Below are 19,978 nucleotides of genomic sequence, written 5' to 3' on the forward strand. Positions count from 1 at the left end.
TTTTTTTTCTCTTTTACTCTAGTTTTTTTTTTTTTTTTTTTTTTTTTTTACAAAAATGCTGTGGTAACCACATGCGTATATGCCTCTATGTATTCTATACATATAAGTTTGAAAATATGTGAATATATGTTCAAGAATATATATTCAAGTATATGTGTAAATCTATTCAAGAATATATAGTATATTTTAGTGTCTATGTATAATACTTGTTTTTGAAGACAGCAATTCAAGGAATATTTTTGTGGAACCAACACTAAAAGTGAAGTAACTAAATAAAAGATCTTCATGTGTTTAAAACCATACTCCAGGGCCAGGGATTTGTCTCAGTGGTTCCACCACCTGCCTTGCAAGCACAGGATCCCGAGTTCCATCCCCGGCACCATACTCCAAACGTGTACAGATCTTCTCTGTCACCTCTTTGAAAATTCTAGTTTCCTTCCCACCTGGAGCTTAAATGTGTGTGACAGTGGAGAAATAAACAAGAGACTGGAATTGGCACATCACAAAAGAACGTGTCTAAGTGGCCGGTAAACCTAAGAAAAGACGCTGTGCCTCAGGAGATACTAGAGAAAAGCATATTAAATCCTTTCTACAATATGATACCACAACACATCCATCAAAAGAGCTAAGATGAAAAAGACTGGCAATGCCAAAGTTGCTGTGGATGCAGGCAACTGGAACTCACCTGCACGGCTGGTAACAGTATCAACTGGCACCACCACTCTGGATAAATGTTTAGTGTCTTCTAAAGTTGCATGTATGCATACTCTCTGGCCAGCAATTTTACCGGTAGGAAACCAACACCGATTCACCAAAAGATACACACCAAAAATAAAAAGAAAAGAAAAAGAACCTCACATTCATACCACTTTTGTAATAGCTTTACCACTCATCTTCCTCTGTGCAAAAGCAGAGCCCCAACATCTCTCAACAGATAAATTAATAAATATATTGTGGTACATTTAGACAATAGAATATTTTAGAGCATTGATAACAGATGACAGTTATACTCTAAAACATTAATAAATCCCATAAACATGTGCAAATGAAGCCAGAGCCACGAGAATATATGCTCTATGATTCATTTATGTGAAGTTCAAAATCCAACAAAATTAATCAATAGTGTTAGAAATGAGGATGGCGATTACCATTGGAGAGAATGGAGATCACATCTTGAAGACAGCTTAGGGCATTTGGGTAATGTGCTAGGTCTTGGTGAAGAGGCTGCATGGATCTTTTCACTGTGTAAAAATTCATAAAGCTGTACATTTATATTTTGTGTGCCTTTCACAATGTATGCTATTTTCAATAAAATTGTTTTTTGAAAGCATTTGGGGAAGAATAAAATAATTTGGGAAAAACCCTACTAGTGGAAAGAGATTTCCAAACACACAGGAAAATGCAAGAAATTGGGAAATTGATCCTGACGCAAGATATTGCAATGATAAAAGACCTACTCTTCAGGCCTTTGCTACAAACCCAAAGTGAAGCCTCTGAGATATTTCTCATTTGCATTTCTAGGGTATTTAATGTCTGGACAGACATGGGAATAAAGTAAAAAATGAAGTAGGAACTAATAAAGGAGGAAAACTATGGAAACTGAGTAAAGTTGATCGCAATATCCATATCCAGGGGGTTACCATTGGATTAAGAACAGTGAAAATTCTGCTGACATTCAGGCATAGGCTTTTGAGGGAAATGTTCTAAAAATCTGGTAAAAGATTGACATGAATTCATGACCAGATTCTCTAGAAAGAAATGTTACATTAGATGAGTGAAGGACTCTAGACTTAAACTTTTGAATAAAGTGAATATAAATAAATCTGTATTCACATGAATAAAATGAACGAGCAAAATGGAGTGAGGTAAATAAGTATGTATTGGTCTAATAATGAAGCAAGGGTGCCACATCCAAGGAAAGCTTGACTTTTACCCAGTATCAGTGAGCTGAGATATTCAAAGTGATTTTGCCTAAGATGGCTGGGAAGATTTGTTCCAGAAGTAAATGGAACATTCTAGAATATTGGAGAATATTCTGTAAGAAGCCAGAAAACCTAAAGGCAAGAAGGAGTGGAAAGTATTAAATGATAGCAGGAGCAATGCATTTTCAATAGGATTTTTGTTGTTTGGAACAAGTAGATGCACAAGGAGATAATAGGCCCACTACTTGAGGAAGATTAATTTATGAAAAAAAAACATTTATTGTGTTTGTTTCATTAGGCTCCATTGACACAGTACCTGGCACATAGTGCATGCAGCTGCTGAGTGACTGGATGAAGTCAGTGATCTTTAATCTGCTTTAGTAGACCCGCTGTTGGTGATGACACAGATGTACCATAATATGGAGCCCAGTTGTGTGCAGGGAGGAGACAAGGAGCGTCATCCCAATGTACCTATTTTTGATGATGCCTGAATATGTACCTGAATCCAAGTCAACATATTCATCAACAGACAGGAAAAAGACAGCAGCTTAGACCACATGTGAGCGCTGAGCCCACCTCTGGCCAGGTCTCTCTCCGAGAGACCAGAATTTTGATTACCTCAGTTACAAAATTACTAAAAGTAGGTCTTATCTTTATCTGCATTTTGCCGATAGGGAAACTGAGGACTGAGAGGTGATTTGCTCTTCAAGGTCACACTTGTCAGTAAATAGCAGAGCCAGGACAGACCCCAGGACCACCAAGGGTTACCATTACATTCTCTCACATGGGGGAGAGAGCTGGTAGATGCTCCGTAGAGTTTTCTCTGCAACTCTGTATGTAGTTCTGGATGATGGGAGAATCTTTTGGTTTGGATTGTTCTGTCTCCATAACAGGAAAGAAATTCTCGGGCTCAGTCTCTGCTGGCTTGAATTCTGCTTCTACTTGAACACAAAGCCAGTCTCTGAATGGCCTGTGACCTTGGTTGAAGCAGCAGCAAAATCGTTCTGTTAAACTCATTCCTTCCACACAACTGTACCTTTTCTCCCTTGAACCTGTTAGGCTTTTGTGGCATCTGCTTTTATTTCCCTTTTGGTGCCAATAATACACTTTCTTGAGAATGAGGCTTTGTAAAATGAAGTCATCTGCAAAAACATTGCCTTGTCTATATTAGTGAGTTGTAACTTGATATCAAGTTCTTCATCATAACAAACCCCATCCATTTGCCTGAAGCCTTGGGCTCTGTGCTGTTGCTGGGAAGAAAGCTTTTCTTTTTCTTTGTTAAAGCAGAAAGATGAATCTTCAGAAATGGCTATTTATGCTGAAAAACTCCAGCAGGCTCTTAACTGAAACCACATGCATTGTGGTCCTGCCATTTACAGCTGGAGACACCCTCATGATCTTCTGCTTTTGCTTTAAAACATCATCTGGACCACTCTGCCATCAATCGTGTCTAATGATCTATTTACCCACAGTACACAGTTACAGACAGACACTCATTATCATCCGGGGAAGAAGACAGGGCAGCAATGAAATCAGGAGGCTGCAGGAACATACTGTTTAGCAACTGGTCTGAAAGGCAGCCTTTCCTTGGTGTCCAAGCGGTGGGGTGGTCCAGGGCTTTATTTTTCTTTTTAGGAGATGAAACCATCAGAGTAATTAAGGAAGAAGCTAAAAGTCACATAGGGATACCTAACATACTACTAGTTGTCTTGATAGGATGGTGTTGTGGGGGGGTTACCTATAGCTTCCAAATTCTGGTGAAATCAAGACTGTCTTCTGGGATGTTGTTTTGTTTTTTTTCCCCTGAATCAGAGTTTGCTGCTTAGGGGCTCTTGGCCTCTGCCCAACGCCCCCCATCCTTTCCTTCAGGACCCTCCTGTGCATTACACTAAGACCCGTTAAGTGCCAGAAGAGGTCTCTTCCTGTACTGCAGACAGAGACTAGTGAGGTCTAGTTTCCTTGCAAATCAGCCTGTAGGAAGGCTATGTTCTCATACCAGAAAAGGAAGACAGGGGCCTCTCTGTTTCATAAGTATAAGATGGCTGCCTTTGATATGCCTTCTGTGCACAGGGACATCCTCCCCTAGAATGAGCCTGTAACTTCTGATGAGCTCAAAAAGGTGTTGGCAACAGGAACTTGGGCTGTATGAGTGTGGTCTGGAACTGTATTTGGAGAAGCTCAAAATCAAGCCAAATCTCCAACTCAGCAAAGATGAGCTACTTTGGGCATCTGGCAGAGGAGAAAATTGGGACATTGGGGCCAGATAGGCCTGATTTTGAGTATCAGCTTCTCCATGCCCTAGGAGTATGACTCTGTCTGACTCTACTACACAAGTCCCCCCCCCCCCGAGCCTCACTATTTTTATCTGCAAAGTGAAGGTGATGATACTTTCTTCACAGGGTAGTCGCAAGGCCTGGAAATCAGTCAATTGCTTTGTAAGTCACCTGCTGTGTGGTCGATCCTGAATATATGGTACAGTGATAGGATAGTTTAATAGGTAGTATGGGTCAGACTGAAAGTACAAGATGCCATACAAAACAGACTCCAAGAAAGTGAGAAAGATCACCTTGAAGGAATCTTCAAGGTCACTGTAGAAGAATGTTTTCTTTCTTTCTTTCTTTCTTTTTGAGACAGGGTCTCACTATGTAGTTGAAACTGACCTGGAACTCACTATGTAGCCCAGGCTGGTCTCAAACTCACAGTGATCCTCCTGCCTCAGCCTCCCGGGTGCTGGGATTACAGGTGTGTGCCACCACACCTGGCAGTTTTCTTAATCTGTAACCACTTTGAGAAGGTAACAAGAGAATGCAAAGGCAGAGCAGGATTTGTGAAGTGATTTCTCCAATATCAGCTTTTGTGTTGCCTTGAATCATAACCCTAAAGGGAACAGGTCACTTCACCTTTCACCTTGAAAGGAATGAGGGAGTGGCCACACGGGATTGTCCAACATTTTAAAATGAGATCCTATAACCGAGGATTTGTAGTTTGGTCTCTGAAACCTTTTTGGAAAATCTAGGCATCAGAGGCAGGTTATGGAGTCTTCTGGGGCAGGAAGAGAGGTGAAGAGTAGCACCTATGTTCATGGTATGGGAAATCTCGGGCAGATGTAGGAGCAGAAGGAATATCAACCTGGGTGCTGCCCACAATGACTCCTGCCCAAGGCATAGGCGATCCTAGTGCCATGAGTCTGGGGATGCCAATTACTGGTAAGCCAGGGTCAAAGGGGAGCACACCACTGGTAGAAAGTATTTAGAGAATTTGCACTAGGGGATCTGCTGTAGATTACTTGCAGAAAGCTAAGAAGTGCCCGGGGGAAAAGGAGCCAGCTTCAGGCATCTGCTGGACCTAGGGAGAACAGAACTGTCTTTCTACAGTGCTGTTAAGACCTTGCCTATATCCACCATTCCCCTTCCAGCCAATATGGTTAGAAAGCTAGTGGGGCTGGAGGATCTCTGTGGGTCCCACACCTCCCTCCTGGATGGCCTGAAACCATCCTGAACAAGAAGAAGAGAAAGGCCGCTCTTTTTCCTGAGGGAAGATTGCAGTGTTGTCTAATAACATGAATCCATGCTTTTAGTTTCTGAACTGTGACTGTGTTTTGTGACTTAAAGAGGCTGTGAGACTGGCTACTACCCATGGATAAATAGCAAAGGTACTAAATCCACTATTTTGTGCACAGAAGAGCTTCCTCTGCTGAAAATATCTGAAGGTGGCAAAAAGAGGCAAAAATAAGGTTGTGTTTTGATAAGGTCCCAGGCTTTTTTCAGTGATGGATGACATTTGTGACTAGTGGTATTACAGAAGACAGGATGGAGGCTTCATGGGCTTCTTGGTAGGCTGGAGTGGACCCAGAGTCCTGTGTGTGTCAGTTGTCAACTTTGGAGACTGTTGAGTAAGTATGATGTCCTTGAAAAACACCCTGGACTTTGACCTTGGTGAATGAGGACAAGCCACGTGAGAACAGCACATAGGATACAGTCAGGATTTTCTTTACCCCTCATAGATCCTCAAGTGAGTGGCTTTCCTTTCTTCCTTTCCTCTTTTGAGAGTGGGAACGTATTTTCTCTCATTCCATATATCTACCAACAGAAAAAGCCAGTCTTACCTTGCTGAGTAACACAACCTACTGGGTAAGAGCGGGAACCTCTCAAATCAACCTGACTTGGGTTCCAATGCTGGATGGTCAACTCACTAGCTATATGAATTTGGTGCGCTCATTTAGCATTAGTTTCCTCACCTGAAAAATGGGACTAACAGTGTCTAGCTGTTAGCATGGTAGAGGGCATGGAACTGGATGATATTGTAAGAGGTTAGTGTGATGTCTTAGAACAGCTGGCTCCGAGGTAGGATGGCAAAGCAGGGGTATGGTGGAGAAAAGCTGTGCGTGGGATGGCATCCAGGAAGCAGAGAATCACGGGAGGGTCCGGGAAGGGAAATCTAGCCTTCCTGGTCATGCCCACAGTTACCACCTCTTCCAACCATGCCCCAAATCCTAACAGCAAGAAAACTCTAATAGCCCTATAATCCAATGACCTTCCAAAGGTCCTACCTATGACTGCATGAGGCTTTAGGGTACACCTAAATATAAACCATAACACATGATATGTAGCACATAGTAATTACCCAACTAAAGCATCAATTCTTTCTATTGCCATTATTATGCCTGTATAATTTACCATTCACATGCCTTATTTTGCTGTCTTCAAGACAAAATTGAGATGATGGTTACTTTCTTGTCACTAAGACACGGTACCCAACACCCACCGCTCTAAGAAGAAAAAGTTTATTGTGGTTCCCAGTTTGCAGTGGTTTCAGTCCATCGCTGGCTAGCTCCAAAGCAGGGCAGCGCGGCGCCAGGGCCTGGCTGAGGAAGCTGGCTTGTGCATGGTGGGCAGGAAGTGGAGAGGGAAGGCGGTGGACTCTTTCAGGCTGTATCGCTGCTGACCCACCTTCTCCATCCAGGCTTCACCTCCCCAATAGTGTTTAGCTGTAAACTCACCAGTGGACTGATTCACTGATGAATATCACACCCCTATGGCCCAGTCACCTCCCCAAATCCCCACCTAGGAGCGCACACGAGGCTCGGGACATCCAGACACAAGTCCCAACAAATGATGGCTCATTAGAAAACAGTTTTTTTTTTAAGGGAAAGTTTTTTTTAAATTTAAATTTTAATTTTTTTTAGGAAAAGCTGATGTTGGCATTACACTCATGTATGGGGCAGACAAAGCACCAAAAGGTAGAATGTGAATCATAGATCAGTTTCAATTATTACGCTGGTCCTGATCTTGATGGACATTATTGTGGATCTCCATGAGATTCATGTTGTGTCTTATGAGAAATTCGGCATCAGAGAGGTAGAACAGATGGCCTTGGGTCATGGAGCAGCACAGCAGTGTCAGAGTTAGGACTCGAAACCTATGGTGCCGGTGCTCAGTCAACCGGCCTTGACAAAAGTTTGTCTGGCCGGAGAAAAGTTGTGCTTATTCAGGGGCAATTTAAATTTCAGATGCTAATCACAAGGGCGAGTGGCCAGAGAAGGTTATTTATTGGTGTGGGGCAGGCCAGCCACAAGCAAGGAGGCTAGCGAGGGTTAAAGAAGCCCCAGCCCCAGATTGTCTGCTCCAGTTTGCACAGACCTTGCAGAGTCCTCCCCATAACACCTTTTTCCCATCCCCTGTGAGGCTGACAGATCTGTGTTCTCTCAAATTCCTTTATACCTGTCGATAAGCATTGCTTCCCGAGTTTTGAGAAGCCTCTTTTAAAAGGTCTAAAAATATCAAAGAAGCAATTTGATTAGTAGAGGATGGGATCAGCTAATAACTAATAGCAACATAGGTGAAAGTCATGTGCTAATTGCCTTTTGGGTATTTTCTTCAAGGGCTCTTGGAAATGAAGCATTTTAGTCACGTTACCCTGTTGGCTCCTTTTCCTGAATGCATATAAAATAATCAGTGTGAGAGCTGTCATCTTTGGAAATGTCAGTATTTAAAAGTCTTAATTCTTGATATTTGGGGAGTATGGCTTCAGTCCCTAAGTGGAAATATTTACTGAACACTCGATAGGTGTTAGGGGCTTCTCTGAGCACTGTGTTATTGGTCTTCCTAACAATCTGATGAGGCAGGAACTGATACTATTTCTATACGAGATCAAAGGAAACAGAATCACAGTAAGTTGCCCGAGATCTCATTGTAAGTATTAGGATGGGTATCTGTATTTATAGGAACACCTAGCATGTGCTGGGAATATAGCCATGAATAAAATGTTAGTGGCCTGTGTTCAAATGGAATTTGCGGTTGCCCAAGGAATGAGTGGCCCTATTCAGGATATAGAGCTATCCTTGGTGCTGAGAGCAGAGATGAACTAACACTGAACATTCTCCTAGTGCCAGCCCCTTTGCTGAGCTTTGGAGTAGATAAAATCATGAGTTCCAGCAAGATCATTTTCTCCAAAGGGCTCCAAGCCTAGTGGTGCAATTGGAAAAATAAACAGGCTATTATCATGCAGGGTATATTTTACAGTAAATAAAAAATTCAGTGAGTTAGAGCTTGGATTCAGAGTTAATCCATTTAACTTGATTTTTACCCAAATTATTCAACCCAATTAAGCTGCTCACGATGATCAACATCTCAGCTACACACACCCCAGAACCTCATCCCTCTTTTAGCTGGGGCTATCTTCCTGTCCTTTTTATCTAGCAGGTCTTGGCAGTGTATTGACCTAAGATCAAAATATGCCTTAGAAAATGTGACTCTAATTAGAAATGGCTTATAAATCTTCATTGAAATGAACATTATGCAGAAAGATGAGTCTAAGCCACATCTTCTACAGAAGACTTTTTCTTCTACTCCCTATCCTTAGCTGTAATTCTCTGCCAGAAACTCAATGGTATATTTTAGCAAGAGCTCAAGAAAATGCAAATGTTCTTGTCTGTGGTCACGGGCACAGTCACATTCTTATTTCCATTGCCTACAGCTAAACTTGGTAGTCACTTTTTTCTGCCAGAGAATTTTTGAAAATTGCCCCAGCAGATACCGCTTTTAGAGATGATTGTCCACTTCCCTACCTTATGACAGCCTGAGTCTCATCTTAACAACACAGGCTTTCTGTAGTTATCGGTCCCTGGATTCAAATCCCAACTCCATCACCTGCTTATGTGGTGCCTCTGGGTAGGTTAAACAACATCTTCAAAGCTTGGTTTTCTCATGTCTGCAACTAGGGCTACAGGATTGAGGAGTTACATTTTAATCATATATGCAAAGTGCCTGGTACAAATAGATGTGCTGTAGCCATTATTTTACTCTCTAGAATCATGTAGCAACAAAAGAGCCCAGAAACTAGTAGGTTGGGTTCTCTGTTTCTGCAGATGAAAAACTGGAGAGGTTAAATGACTTGTCCAAATTTCCACAGCCAGGTAGTGAGAAAACTGGGCACCAGACCTCCTAATTCTAGGCAAAGAGTATACTTGTTCCACCAAAGCTGATGTGTTTCTCACCCTAGAGGAACTTCTAGTTTGCAAAGGAAGATAGTGTTGTAAAGGGAATTTCAGGGTGCAAAGGAAGAGTGTGACTCAGTTTAGGAGGGACTAGTTAGGGATAGCTTCTTTAAAGAACTAAGCATCCAGGCCTGGAGGCACACATCTGTAACCCTAGCACTCTGGGAGGGTGAGGCAGGAGGGTCACAGAGTAGAGCTGAGCCTAGGCAATCTCTTGACAAGTGAGGTCCTGTCTCAAAATTAAAAAAATGCATAAAGCTGGGGATGGAGCTCAGTGAAAAGACCCTGGGTTCAGTCCTCAATACTGAAGGAAGAGAGGAAGAACTAGGAGGAGTGGGAGAGTTGGAAAAACTGTCTTCCACAAAATTGGGCCCTGCTGTCAAAAAGCTGGGAGGTTGGGGAGCACTGACCTAGGGCATCTCATTGGTCCTAAGGACATGACAAAGAGGGAGAGGCCAGAGTTGCACCATGGGTTATACAATGATATCATTTATTTACATGCAAAAAAAAAATTTTTTTTTTTTGGTCCTAGGGATCAAACTCAGGACCTTGCACTTGTGAGGCAGGTAGTGGCACCACTGAGCTAAATCCCCAGCCCTTAACATGCAGAAATTTTAACCATCAGACGGGTGTTCAACTGGGGAAAGGTATTCAGGCCTTTCAGGCCTTTGAAAGTCCTCTGCTGGTGGTTCCCAACCAGATATGAATATTTTTGATCCTGAAGCTATCTGGCAATATCGAGACATCTCTGGCTGTCACAACTAGGCGGTTGCTACTGACATATAATGTACAAGAAGCCAGGGATGCTGCTCACCTTCCTGCAATGCACAGGGTGGCCTGTCTGATCTAAAATGTCAATAGTGCTGAGATTGGGAAATTCTGCTCTTCTGAGACTCAAATCTTTGAAAGAAGTAACACATTACCCCCTTTGCAATTATTTAAAGCTTTGGTGGGAATTTGTGGAATAAATCCTCCCAGATTCAACAGTCTTGTACAATAGAAACGTGGGTATGGATGTAGAGAGCATTAAAGGATTGGTATGCAGAGGAGCATTCTTTAGACAGTACGTCAAGAAAGAATCCGTTCTTTGGAGAATGGTAATGTTCCCCACTCCACCCATATGTGTTAGACAATAAGTTCTAGCTCTGGCTGTGTCTTATACAACCCCAGTCCTATATCCAGCCATCTTTCATGATTTGGATCAGATGGTCTCACTGCACATCTCTTTCCAGGCTAGACCTCGCTTCTACCTCCAAAGTCCTGTGCACAATCATCTGTCTGTTTCCACGGATTGTGAATCTATGGCTTCAGCCAACATTGGCTCAAAAACGTGTGAAGAGAATCGTATCTGTTATGAACATGTACAGACATTGTTTTTTCTTGTCATCATTCCCTAAACAGTGCAGTGTGACAACTATTTACATGGCTTTTACATTGCATTAGGTATTATAAAACAATCTAAAAATGGTTGAACATATGATAGCCAATGTGAGTAGGTTATGTATAAATAAATACCTTGTCATTTATACAAGGTGCTTATATAAATCTGCAGATTTTGGTATCCATTAGGGGTTCTGGGTCCAACCCTTATATATACTGAGGGATGATTGCAGATTGTTTCCCTTTCTTTTTGGTATTTGTTATTTGCCATCTCGACTCATAGTTATTTTTGAACATTACACAGTAATGATGTGGGTTCCTTGGGAGAAGGCCTCCAGGTTTGATTCATCTCAGTGACCCCAAAGCATCTATTACATGACAGGTGTTTAATATGCACCTCAGCAGATGACCCTAGCCATGACCTGACCATCCCTGGGGCATACTCTCCACCCTTCCTATCACTGAGCTACAGCCCACAACAAAACCCATGCCAATGCGAAACCCCTATCAGTGACCATCCCAGCTGTACAATATTCTGGCTTTGTGAAACCCAGGACCCTCTATGCATCTCTAGTTTTGCAAGCTGATCTCCAGACTCAGATTCTTCAGTTAGTCAATAAAACTACAAATTGCACAGATTCCAATTTAGGCCGAAATATGTTAGATCCAAATCGAGCCCTGCAAGAAATTTTCTCAGCAGAGTTTGAAAACAGGAACTTAAAAAAGGGAAAATGCCACTGTCTCTTGATAGAAGGTATCCCATCACAAGTGATAATGGTTTTGGATTTAGCTGTCAGATCTCTTGAGAAAAATATGTTGGCTTATTCCATCCAAGAAAGGTTTAATTGGCTTCTGTCAGATATTATATAACTGATCCTTGCCATGCAACCCCGTACGGATTCTTGGAGCTTTTGAATTTAGCAGCCGACAGCTGAGTCTTAGGTGGCTGTGCAGATATTGAAAGGGAGTCAAGATGAGGTCTTCGTCTAGCAGGTGTGCAAAATCTTGTCTAACCAGGATTGCCTCAAGCCCCACCAAACGCTGGAAACTGATGTCACCAGGAAATGATGACGGCCCGCGCTCTACAGGTCCCAGTCCCTCTTTATACCATTCCCCATGAGGATCAGTTTCTATCTGATCACCTTCGCTCACTTCTGTGTCCCCAGCGCCCAGAACTATGCATAGCGCACACTAGGAGCTCTGTATCTGTTCGTAGAATGAATGAATGTTCCAGTAGGGAACTCTCCTCTTTCCTGGTCCCCATGGCCTTCTGATGGGTTTTGCCCAATGGTCAGAAGCCCTTAGGGTTACTAAATAGTTATGGTGTAGGGAAGGTAAGAGAGAGAGGCTGTCTTTCTTTTGGGAGTTAGCCTCTGTCAGGGAATAGCTTGGGTCTCCTGAGGTTTGAAGTTTTATGAAATAATCTGTACCAGTCACTGTGGATTCATCACTCCAACCCTTATCTCCAATCCTAGCACCTTTCCCTTGCCTCTGCTGTCCATACTCTTGTAAGATAACATACTCTTCCAGTCATCCTTGCAATAAGAAAAATAATGGCAACAATTTTCTGGAAAATGAGAAAAGGGAAATAAATTGGGAAGATTTTTTTGCTTGCCTCAGAAAGGGGACACATACAGCTCTTACTCTGCACTATTCCATTTTTTGCTGGAAGATAGATGTGATGCCTGGAGCTGGGACAGTCACTTTGTAACCATCAGGAAAAAGTCTCTCCCCACCCTGACGTTAGTGAGCTTTGGAAACAATGCCAGCAGTCATCCGCCTCCAGACTTTTTCCATGAGAAAAATAAATTCATATTAATTTCACTGGCTTTTCAATTTTTCTCTTACTTGCAGCCAGAAATTTTCCTAATTGGTACATAGCGTATATATCTCTCTCACTACCTTTTGGTTCTTCATAGCATTCAAACGTGTAATGAAACTGGGCTGAGGGACTCAAATCATGTGCAGGGGCACTCCTTTTTCTATTTGTTTGTTTTGTATAGTTTTAAAAGCATGGTCAAGGTTGGACTTGAACTCACGATCCTCTAGCCTCAGCCTCCCAAGTAGCTGGGATTGGAGGTGTGCACCACCAGGCCCAGGGTCTAGCAGTCTGCTAAGTAGTGTGGATTAGCAGGTGTAGGGAAAAGATGACAAGCCAGGCAGAATCCCATGTATGGAGAAGAGCTTGGGTGAGCATAGAAAATACGTTTACACCTGATTCTTTCTTTCTGCCTTTAACTAGGGCCTGACCTCTCCATTCCATGACTTTACCTCTAGCCTTCACGTCTGGAATAACCACATCTCCACTGAAGTGGTGGTGACACCCACATCCAGAGATGGCAGGGGAGCAAAATAAATAATAGTAGCCACTGCAGCCACTTATCAGAAGTTAACTATGTGCTTGATATCACACTTGGTGTTTCACATGCATTGTTGTATTTAATCCTTCCAAAGCCCTGTGCTTTGGATCCTATCATTATTCAGTCCATTTCACAAAATGTCACCCCAGAGAGTATCAGAAAGGGGACAAGAACCCATCTTTGTGTGCCTCTGCTAAGCCTCTCTCACATCCACAAGACTGTGATCTGTTCTCACTCCCATCCCCTGCACCTCCGCCCTGTGCAGAGCAGCTGCCTCTCTGCAGACGGAACGAAGCACTCGCTTCATTTTGTCCAGCATAAAGAGAGAGAGCCTATCACTCTTCTGCTGTCAGGAGGTAATGAACATGCTCCTTCCCTGAATCCTGATTTATCATGGAGGGGAGCTGCCTGTCACATGGGCCTGCAATTAGACACAGTAAGATTTGCTAAGGCAAGCATTACCAACCCAAAGCATTAGGCCACATAGAAAAAAAATTAAACTAAATTAAAAAACCTTAAATTCTGTAAATTGTCATCTGTAGTGGCAATGGAGTCAGGAGGATGCCTGGGGGAGAGAAAAGGACTCTATTATTTTCCTGGCCTAAGTCACGAATGACATAAAAACAGGTACAGCTGACTGAGAGTCTTCAGAATAAAATCTCAAGTGTTCATCCGATGTTTTACTTTATGTTTTTCAAAGGTAATCAGTTATTCTGTGCAGGCGGCATGCTCTCTGTGATTAGAGGCCAGAGAAATCACTCAACTCTGAGTTCACTTTTAACAAAGACCCATGGCTCACCAGAGAGCAGCTTTTACCTCTGCAAGCCCCACTTTCTCCTTTCTGGATGGAGAGGAAGAGCATTTCACATTTTAGTCGATATATATTGTGCTGCCATTCAAGATTTCTCTTGCTGGGGAAAATTGTTCTAAAAAGATGGGCTGATTCTCCTGCTCACATTTCAGGCAGCCCAGCTGGGCTTGGAGTGGGCTGGCCAAAGCTCTCTCAGAGCAGACACATCCTCCTCATTTGGGGGGAAGGGAGGGAGATGCTCAGTCCACCTCTTCCCATACCCAGGATTCTGCCCGGTTTGTCATCCTTTCCCTGCATCTGCCAATTTACTACTCCACAGCCTGCTAGACTCTGGGGGCTCTTCAAGCCTCAGTCTACCCAGGTACAAGAGGAAGTTAACAACATACCTCTACATAGTTAATAAGTGGCTAATATTCAGTGGTGTTGATTCTGTACCAGGCTCTATTCTAAAAGCTTTACCCATCTGTCTCATATTTGTCTCACAACAGTTTTAGGAGGATAGAACATTTTTAGTTATAACTCATCTATTCTAAGGTGCACAGTTTCTTTCCTCATTTTATCATCTCTAAAACTGGGACACATCTTTTCATCCCATTAATCGCTAGAGAGTTTTCTCTTAATGACACAAAAATTAAGATGCATTTTGAAATGGGAGCTTTGTAGGTCAGCTAAAACATGGTGCACCTTCACAGAGGAGGAAACTGAGGCAGAGAGGAGCTGATTTGCCTGAGGTTACCTAACCTAGGAAGTAGCAGAGTTTGGTTTGCATTCAAGTAGTTTGCTGAAGAACCTGCTCTTTTAACCATTCTGCTAGAAATAAAAGCCAACTCTGCTTCCTGGAAGCTTTAAGATTGACCCAAATTAAGTATGCTTTTTCTCTCTGAGTTTTTATGACAGTGAAGTGGAAACTTTCAGGCACCAAGAAACAGGGTGTGTTCAAAATATTCCATACCTTAATAGTTTTTGCCAAATGCTATTCCTACATGGCTATTATTTAGAACAGGGGGTTGGCGAGGTGTCCCTTGTGTCCTTCTTTTCTAGACTTTGTTCCAAGACAGAAATTGTTCATCCCTAGTGACCCTCCACATAGCTTGCTCTTTCCTTCACCCATGGCTGATTCCATTAGACTTCTCTTGCTTCCGTGGGAAGCAAAGCAACAAGGGCTGCCTTACACAGATCAGGTAACCCAAGCTAGGGGCGAGGTGGGACATTTTTCCACCAAAGACCTTCAAACGGAGGATATGCACATTTATATCTCTTCTGGTGAAAACAAAGCCATAGGAAGATACGGTACAAGGCAGTCACCCGCATGACATTAGCTGTGCTATAGCGACCTACATCCCTGTGAAAAGGACAAAGAGCTAGTTTCAGAAGGCCACAGGATGCTTTTGGGCCATCCATAAAGCTAACATGCAGTAAGCTGTCAGCGCTACCACACAGTCCAGTGCGGCCACACCTTCATCCCCTGAGATGTCAGATCCCTCCTGTCATTCTTCCTCAGTGGACATTAACTTGTCTGTCTGGCATTTTAAGATTCTCTTCTTATGCATCACTTCCCTTCCCCTCCAGACGATCTGATTTGCCTCGTGCCTTCTGTTTGGATTCCCTGTGGTGCTGGGCACTAAGTGGGACAACTCAGTGTAATGATTTGGTGAGGATGGGTTAACCTGATAGGAGAGAGAGAGAGAGAAGTTTCGAACTCTGGAGAAAGGAGATCTGAGTTTTAATCCTAGCTCTACTCATTGCTGGCTGGGTCACCGGGGGTAGCGACCCCTCCTCTCCAAGCCTTGACTTTGCCATCTACCTCACGAAGAGGTAGCAGTTCATACTTTGAAGGGTTTATAGAAGGTTCTGGAGATATCACAAAGTCAGGACTTTGGCTGAGAAAGTGGCACATAGTGAACATTCAGCACACAATAGCCATCATCATTGTGGGACCGAATGAATTTATTTGCCCCAGAAGTCAATCCTGCTATCTACATACTTTCTTCTGCTTTGTTAATTTCTTTTTTTATTGAGTTTATTGGTACATTTTAGGTATACAGGACAGTTACATTCATTATTGGGATCTTGTACCTTTACATGACAGGTCTTGGTTCTCAGTTTTTCCCCTTGTCCCTGCCCTCCCTTCACCCCCTCCTCCCCTCCCCATTTACAAACATTTTATTTCCATTTTTCATTTTCTCATATTTTTTTTCTTTTCCCTTATTCCCTTTCTCCTACCCTTCCCACTTTCCCTACACCTTTAGCCCTTTTCTTCTATTTCACATTGTCAATTATCTCATTAGGATCTTATATACTATAATAGTTTTTCACTATATATATTATTTTTCACTATAATAGAGAAACTATTCGGTATTCACACATGTGTGACTTATTTATTTCACTTAGGAGTATATTCTCAATATTTATCCATTTTCCTATGAATGACTAATTTCTCATTCTTTATGGCTGAGTAGTATTCCATTTTATAGAAAAACCACATCCTCCTGTTAATTTCTAGTTAGCCTCGATTAGGTTAATCAATGCTTCCTGGTAGTTCTCAAAACTGGAGGTCCTAGAAGGCATGATCTTTGCATGAGTCCCAGGGACACACCAGAGTCTTCATTACATCCTAGAAAGCAGGGTGGTGACAGATTTTAAAGAAATTTTTGTGCTTTGGGTCTTAGTTTATTCCACACTCCTCTGGATCCTTCTTTATATCTCTGATTCACCAAGTCCCACGACCCTCCTCCCAGAAGAGATACTTTTTCCAACCTGTGCATCTCCTTCCACCTTCATTTCTCTATCCCTTGATGGAAAACTGCTACATTTACTTAGGCATATGGCTTTGTTCTTCCCCCAAATTTTATTTTACACACAGACACACACACTAGCTGTCCTTTTCCTTTGCCTCCATGACACCCTTGGATACTTTCCTACCACATCATTAATCACCTTGCATTATAATGATATGTCTCTTCTCTCCTCCTTCTAAGAATACACATTAGAGAGTTAAGATTCTTAGAAGTAAGGCTCATTTTTTTTATAAAATCAAATTTGTAGCACATAACAAGGATTCATTAAATCTTTGTTAAATGGATGAAACTACAATAAAACAAAAATCTACAGAGTGCTTAGTACGCATCAGTGTTCTAGAGGCTTTTGATATATATTTGAAGTCATTCAGTACTCACAGCCATCTCAGGAGGAGGTAAAGGATGACAACTAAGGCAGAGAAGTTCTGTGAGTTGTTCAAGGCCACAAGGATGCTAAGGGGCACGACCAGGGCAAACCCTAGCTGTTTGTGTCTGCAGAGTGCTCCGACACTCACTTTGGCTACTGAAATATCCATCCTACTTTTCTCTTTCTCCTGCTCTGCTGATTCAGTCCCAGAGTGGGCTGCTCTGGATGGAACACATTTCTGTATAGCATTTGGAGTGGAAAAGAGCTTCAGGAAGCTGCACCTAGCAGCTCGTGAGCTCACTAAGAGGGCTGTGCAACGAGGGCTGCAGAAAGATGAGTCAGCCTTTCCAGAAGAGCAGCTTGAGGGTGCTTTGGACCACATGGAAAGTGCTGGTGGGTTTTAAGATTTTAAGCTCCCCTGTGTACACTGAATCCCCCAGGCCACCCTTCCTGGGTGTGATTGTGGGATTCATGGTGTTCCCCTGTGAGTGGACCATTGTGAGCCAGCGCTGCTCCTCTCTCCCTCAGCCAATCCCTAACAATGCTGGGATTGAGGCTTCTAAACCAAGGCTTGCTTATCATTGTGGCCTACTCAGTTATGATCACTTACAAAAACACAAAAACCTGTGATGCTAGTCATTTGACACATACCAGTTTGTCCTTATCATTCAAATCAACAGCACAATTTCATGTCCCACATACAAATTAGCAAATGTTAGCATCATACTGGATGGTCCAGGTCTGACTTCATTTGTTCTACACATACTTTGTGCCTAGTTGATGTTTCTGGCCCTGTTCTGTAGACAGGAAGAAATAAAGGTTCAGGGACACCAAGTGATTTGTTTTAATGTCGCAGAGCTGGTGAGTAGCAAGTCCAGCCTTCAGACTCAGAAGTTTGACAACTCACAGCCTGTCCGCAAAGAGGGAGGATATGCATCTCTCCCAGGCCGAGCGGATCTCTGAAAGTAAGTTCTGCGGTAGCAGACCTACAATTCATCTCAATTTTTTATCATGTTCTACAGTGTCACTGGTGATTTTTTCCATCATTTTGGAATTACTGGCTAATAAGATGGCCCAGCTCAGTGTTGTGATTCGTGTTTTCATTCTTTAGGAGAAACCAATCATTGATAGGAACAGAGATGTGTCTCGACAATTTAATTACACCACAATTCTTCTCTCTCCTACTCTCCCTTATGGGTCTGGAAGCTAATTCCTATTTCACTTTAACTTGAAAACATAATTGTTTTCCACAGATAGGGGAGACTTACCTGTGTTGGATGATCTGGGCTGGGTAAGCGCTGCGTTCTTTTAGTAGCTGGTACCTTGTTCATCTTGGAAATCCTTCAAGCTTCACCTGATGTCAACCAAGGAAAGACTTTACTTGAATCTTTTACTTCGGCAGCCACTGGTGTGAAGGGTTTCAGAAATTTCTCCAAGGAGTATGTACTGGGAGAGCAAGTCATCTGGATGTCCCACCAACAGGATAAGGAAGTCCAGATAGGGTAGACTGAGGAACCCTGGAATCACCTACTTTTAAGAAAGTTAAAAACTTTTTAAGGCTTTTCCCTCTGTGACAGAGGATATCTTTTTCTCCCTTTTCTCCTATTATAAATAAAATGTGAACTAAAAAAATAAGACTCCACTGACAAAATTCCCACCCGCCAGTGTCCAGGAGCTAAGGGGGCCCCATAGCAGGGCTCAGCAGAGCACTGCCTGGGAGGGCAAAAGAGAGCCCCCAACAGCAGGAACCGGCCCACTACGTTGCCTGGCAACGGGACGCCATGAGGGACTTCCTCATTGGCTGGCACTGATGAAGGCGGAGTCGCAAAGTCTCCCAAGCTGCTGGGATTCCCTGAGCCGGTGACTAGCATTACAGCCACATACTTCAAACTCTGGTTTTTCCACTCAGTCCAGAGGGCCCGATCCTCTCTGCCTAACCACTAGACTCCTTCCTTTCAAACTGCTTTCTCGTGTCTCTAACTTTCCTGTCCCTTCCTCTTTTGCTCTGGGTCGCCTAGCAGAGTGTGCGCGTTCAGCCCTGAAAACGCTTAACTTGAAACGCCTATTTCTCCTCATTCCCACCTGAACAACTCCTACTCATCCTTCATAGCTTACATATAGATTTATGTGTGCACACATGTTTAGGGTACACTAGTGTGCATGTATGAATACGAATACATACATTTATGCGTGCTATTTATTACGAGCTGAAAATGTACTAAATACTCTTCTCAGTGTTCTACATTGCAATATTAACAGAATCTTCACAGAACCCTTTCAGGATATTTTATTATCCTATTTTGGGGGCTGAGGCATGTTAAATAACATGTTTATGGTCACATAGTATGTATTTGAGCTGGGATTTAAAGTCAGAACTGTTTGACTCTAAAACCCAAGCGCTTAGCTGCTTAGCTGTAGGACCCAGGGTAAGGTGACTTCCACGTCTCTGAAATGGAGATAATAAGTTTACCACGGGTTCATGAGGATTAAAGTGGATTTTATACATATACATATGTGTGTGTGTGTGTGTGTACACACACACACACACACACACACACACACACACACACACACACACACACATAAAGGCCAGACGTGGGGAGTCCTGATTGAGTACCATTATTATTCCCTGATGTACTTCCCCTATTGCACTGGGCTCATTTCCTATAGATAATAATACTAACCATTGATCACTTGCTCTGGGCCAGGTTCTGTGCTAAGCGTTTTACGTACATTAATTCATTTGATTCTTCCAATAACCAACACCTACAGGATAGATTCCAAGCCTGCTGCAAATTTATTGCATACGTTTTGATTTGCATGCCTTATCCTTGGCATTACTTTA

General features: G+C 42.7%; 1 protein-coding gene across 3 annotated transcripts in view; it reads right to left on the reverse strand.

Annotated features, from left to right (window-relative positions):
* The window catches only part of Ccdc60 (coiled-coil domain containing 60), a 165,021-nt gene extending 146,242 nt beyond the window's left edge, over positions 1-18,779 (reverse strand). For 2 of the 3 annotated variants that reach the window (XM_010604079.2, XM_010604077.2), the window contains exon 1: positions 18,402-18,779. In XM_010604079.2, coding sequence (XP_010602381.1) covers positions 18,402-18,464 — 63 coding nt within the window. In that variant the 5' untranslated portion in view covers positions 18,465-18,779. The remainder of the gene's footprint in view (positions 1-18,401) is intronic. The other variant, XM_010604078.2, reaches the window with a different exon arrangement.
* Positions 18,780-19,978: the final 1,199 nt, after the last annotated feature.

This window comes from Fukomys damarensis, unplaced genomic scaffold (assembly GCF_012274545.1).
Source record: "Fukomys damarensis isolate Sample0158 unplaced genomic scaffold, DMR_v1.0_HiC HiC_scaffold_12, whole genome shotgun sequence".
NCBI lineage: Eukaryota > Metazoa > Chordata > Mammalia > Rodentia > Bathyergidae > Fukomys > Fukomys damarensis.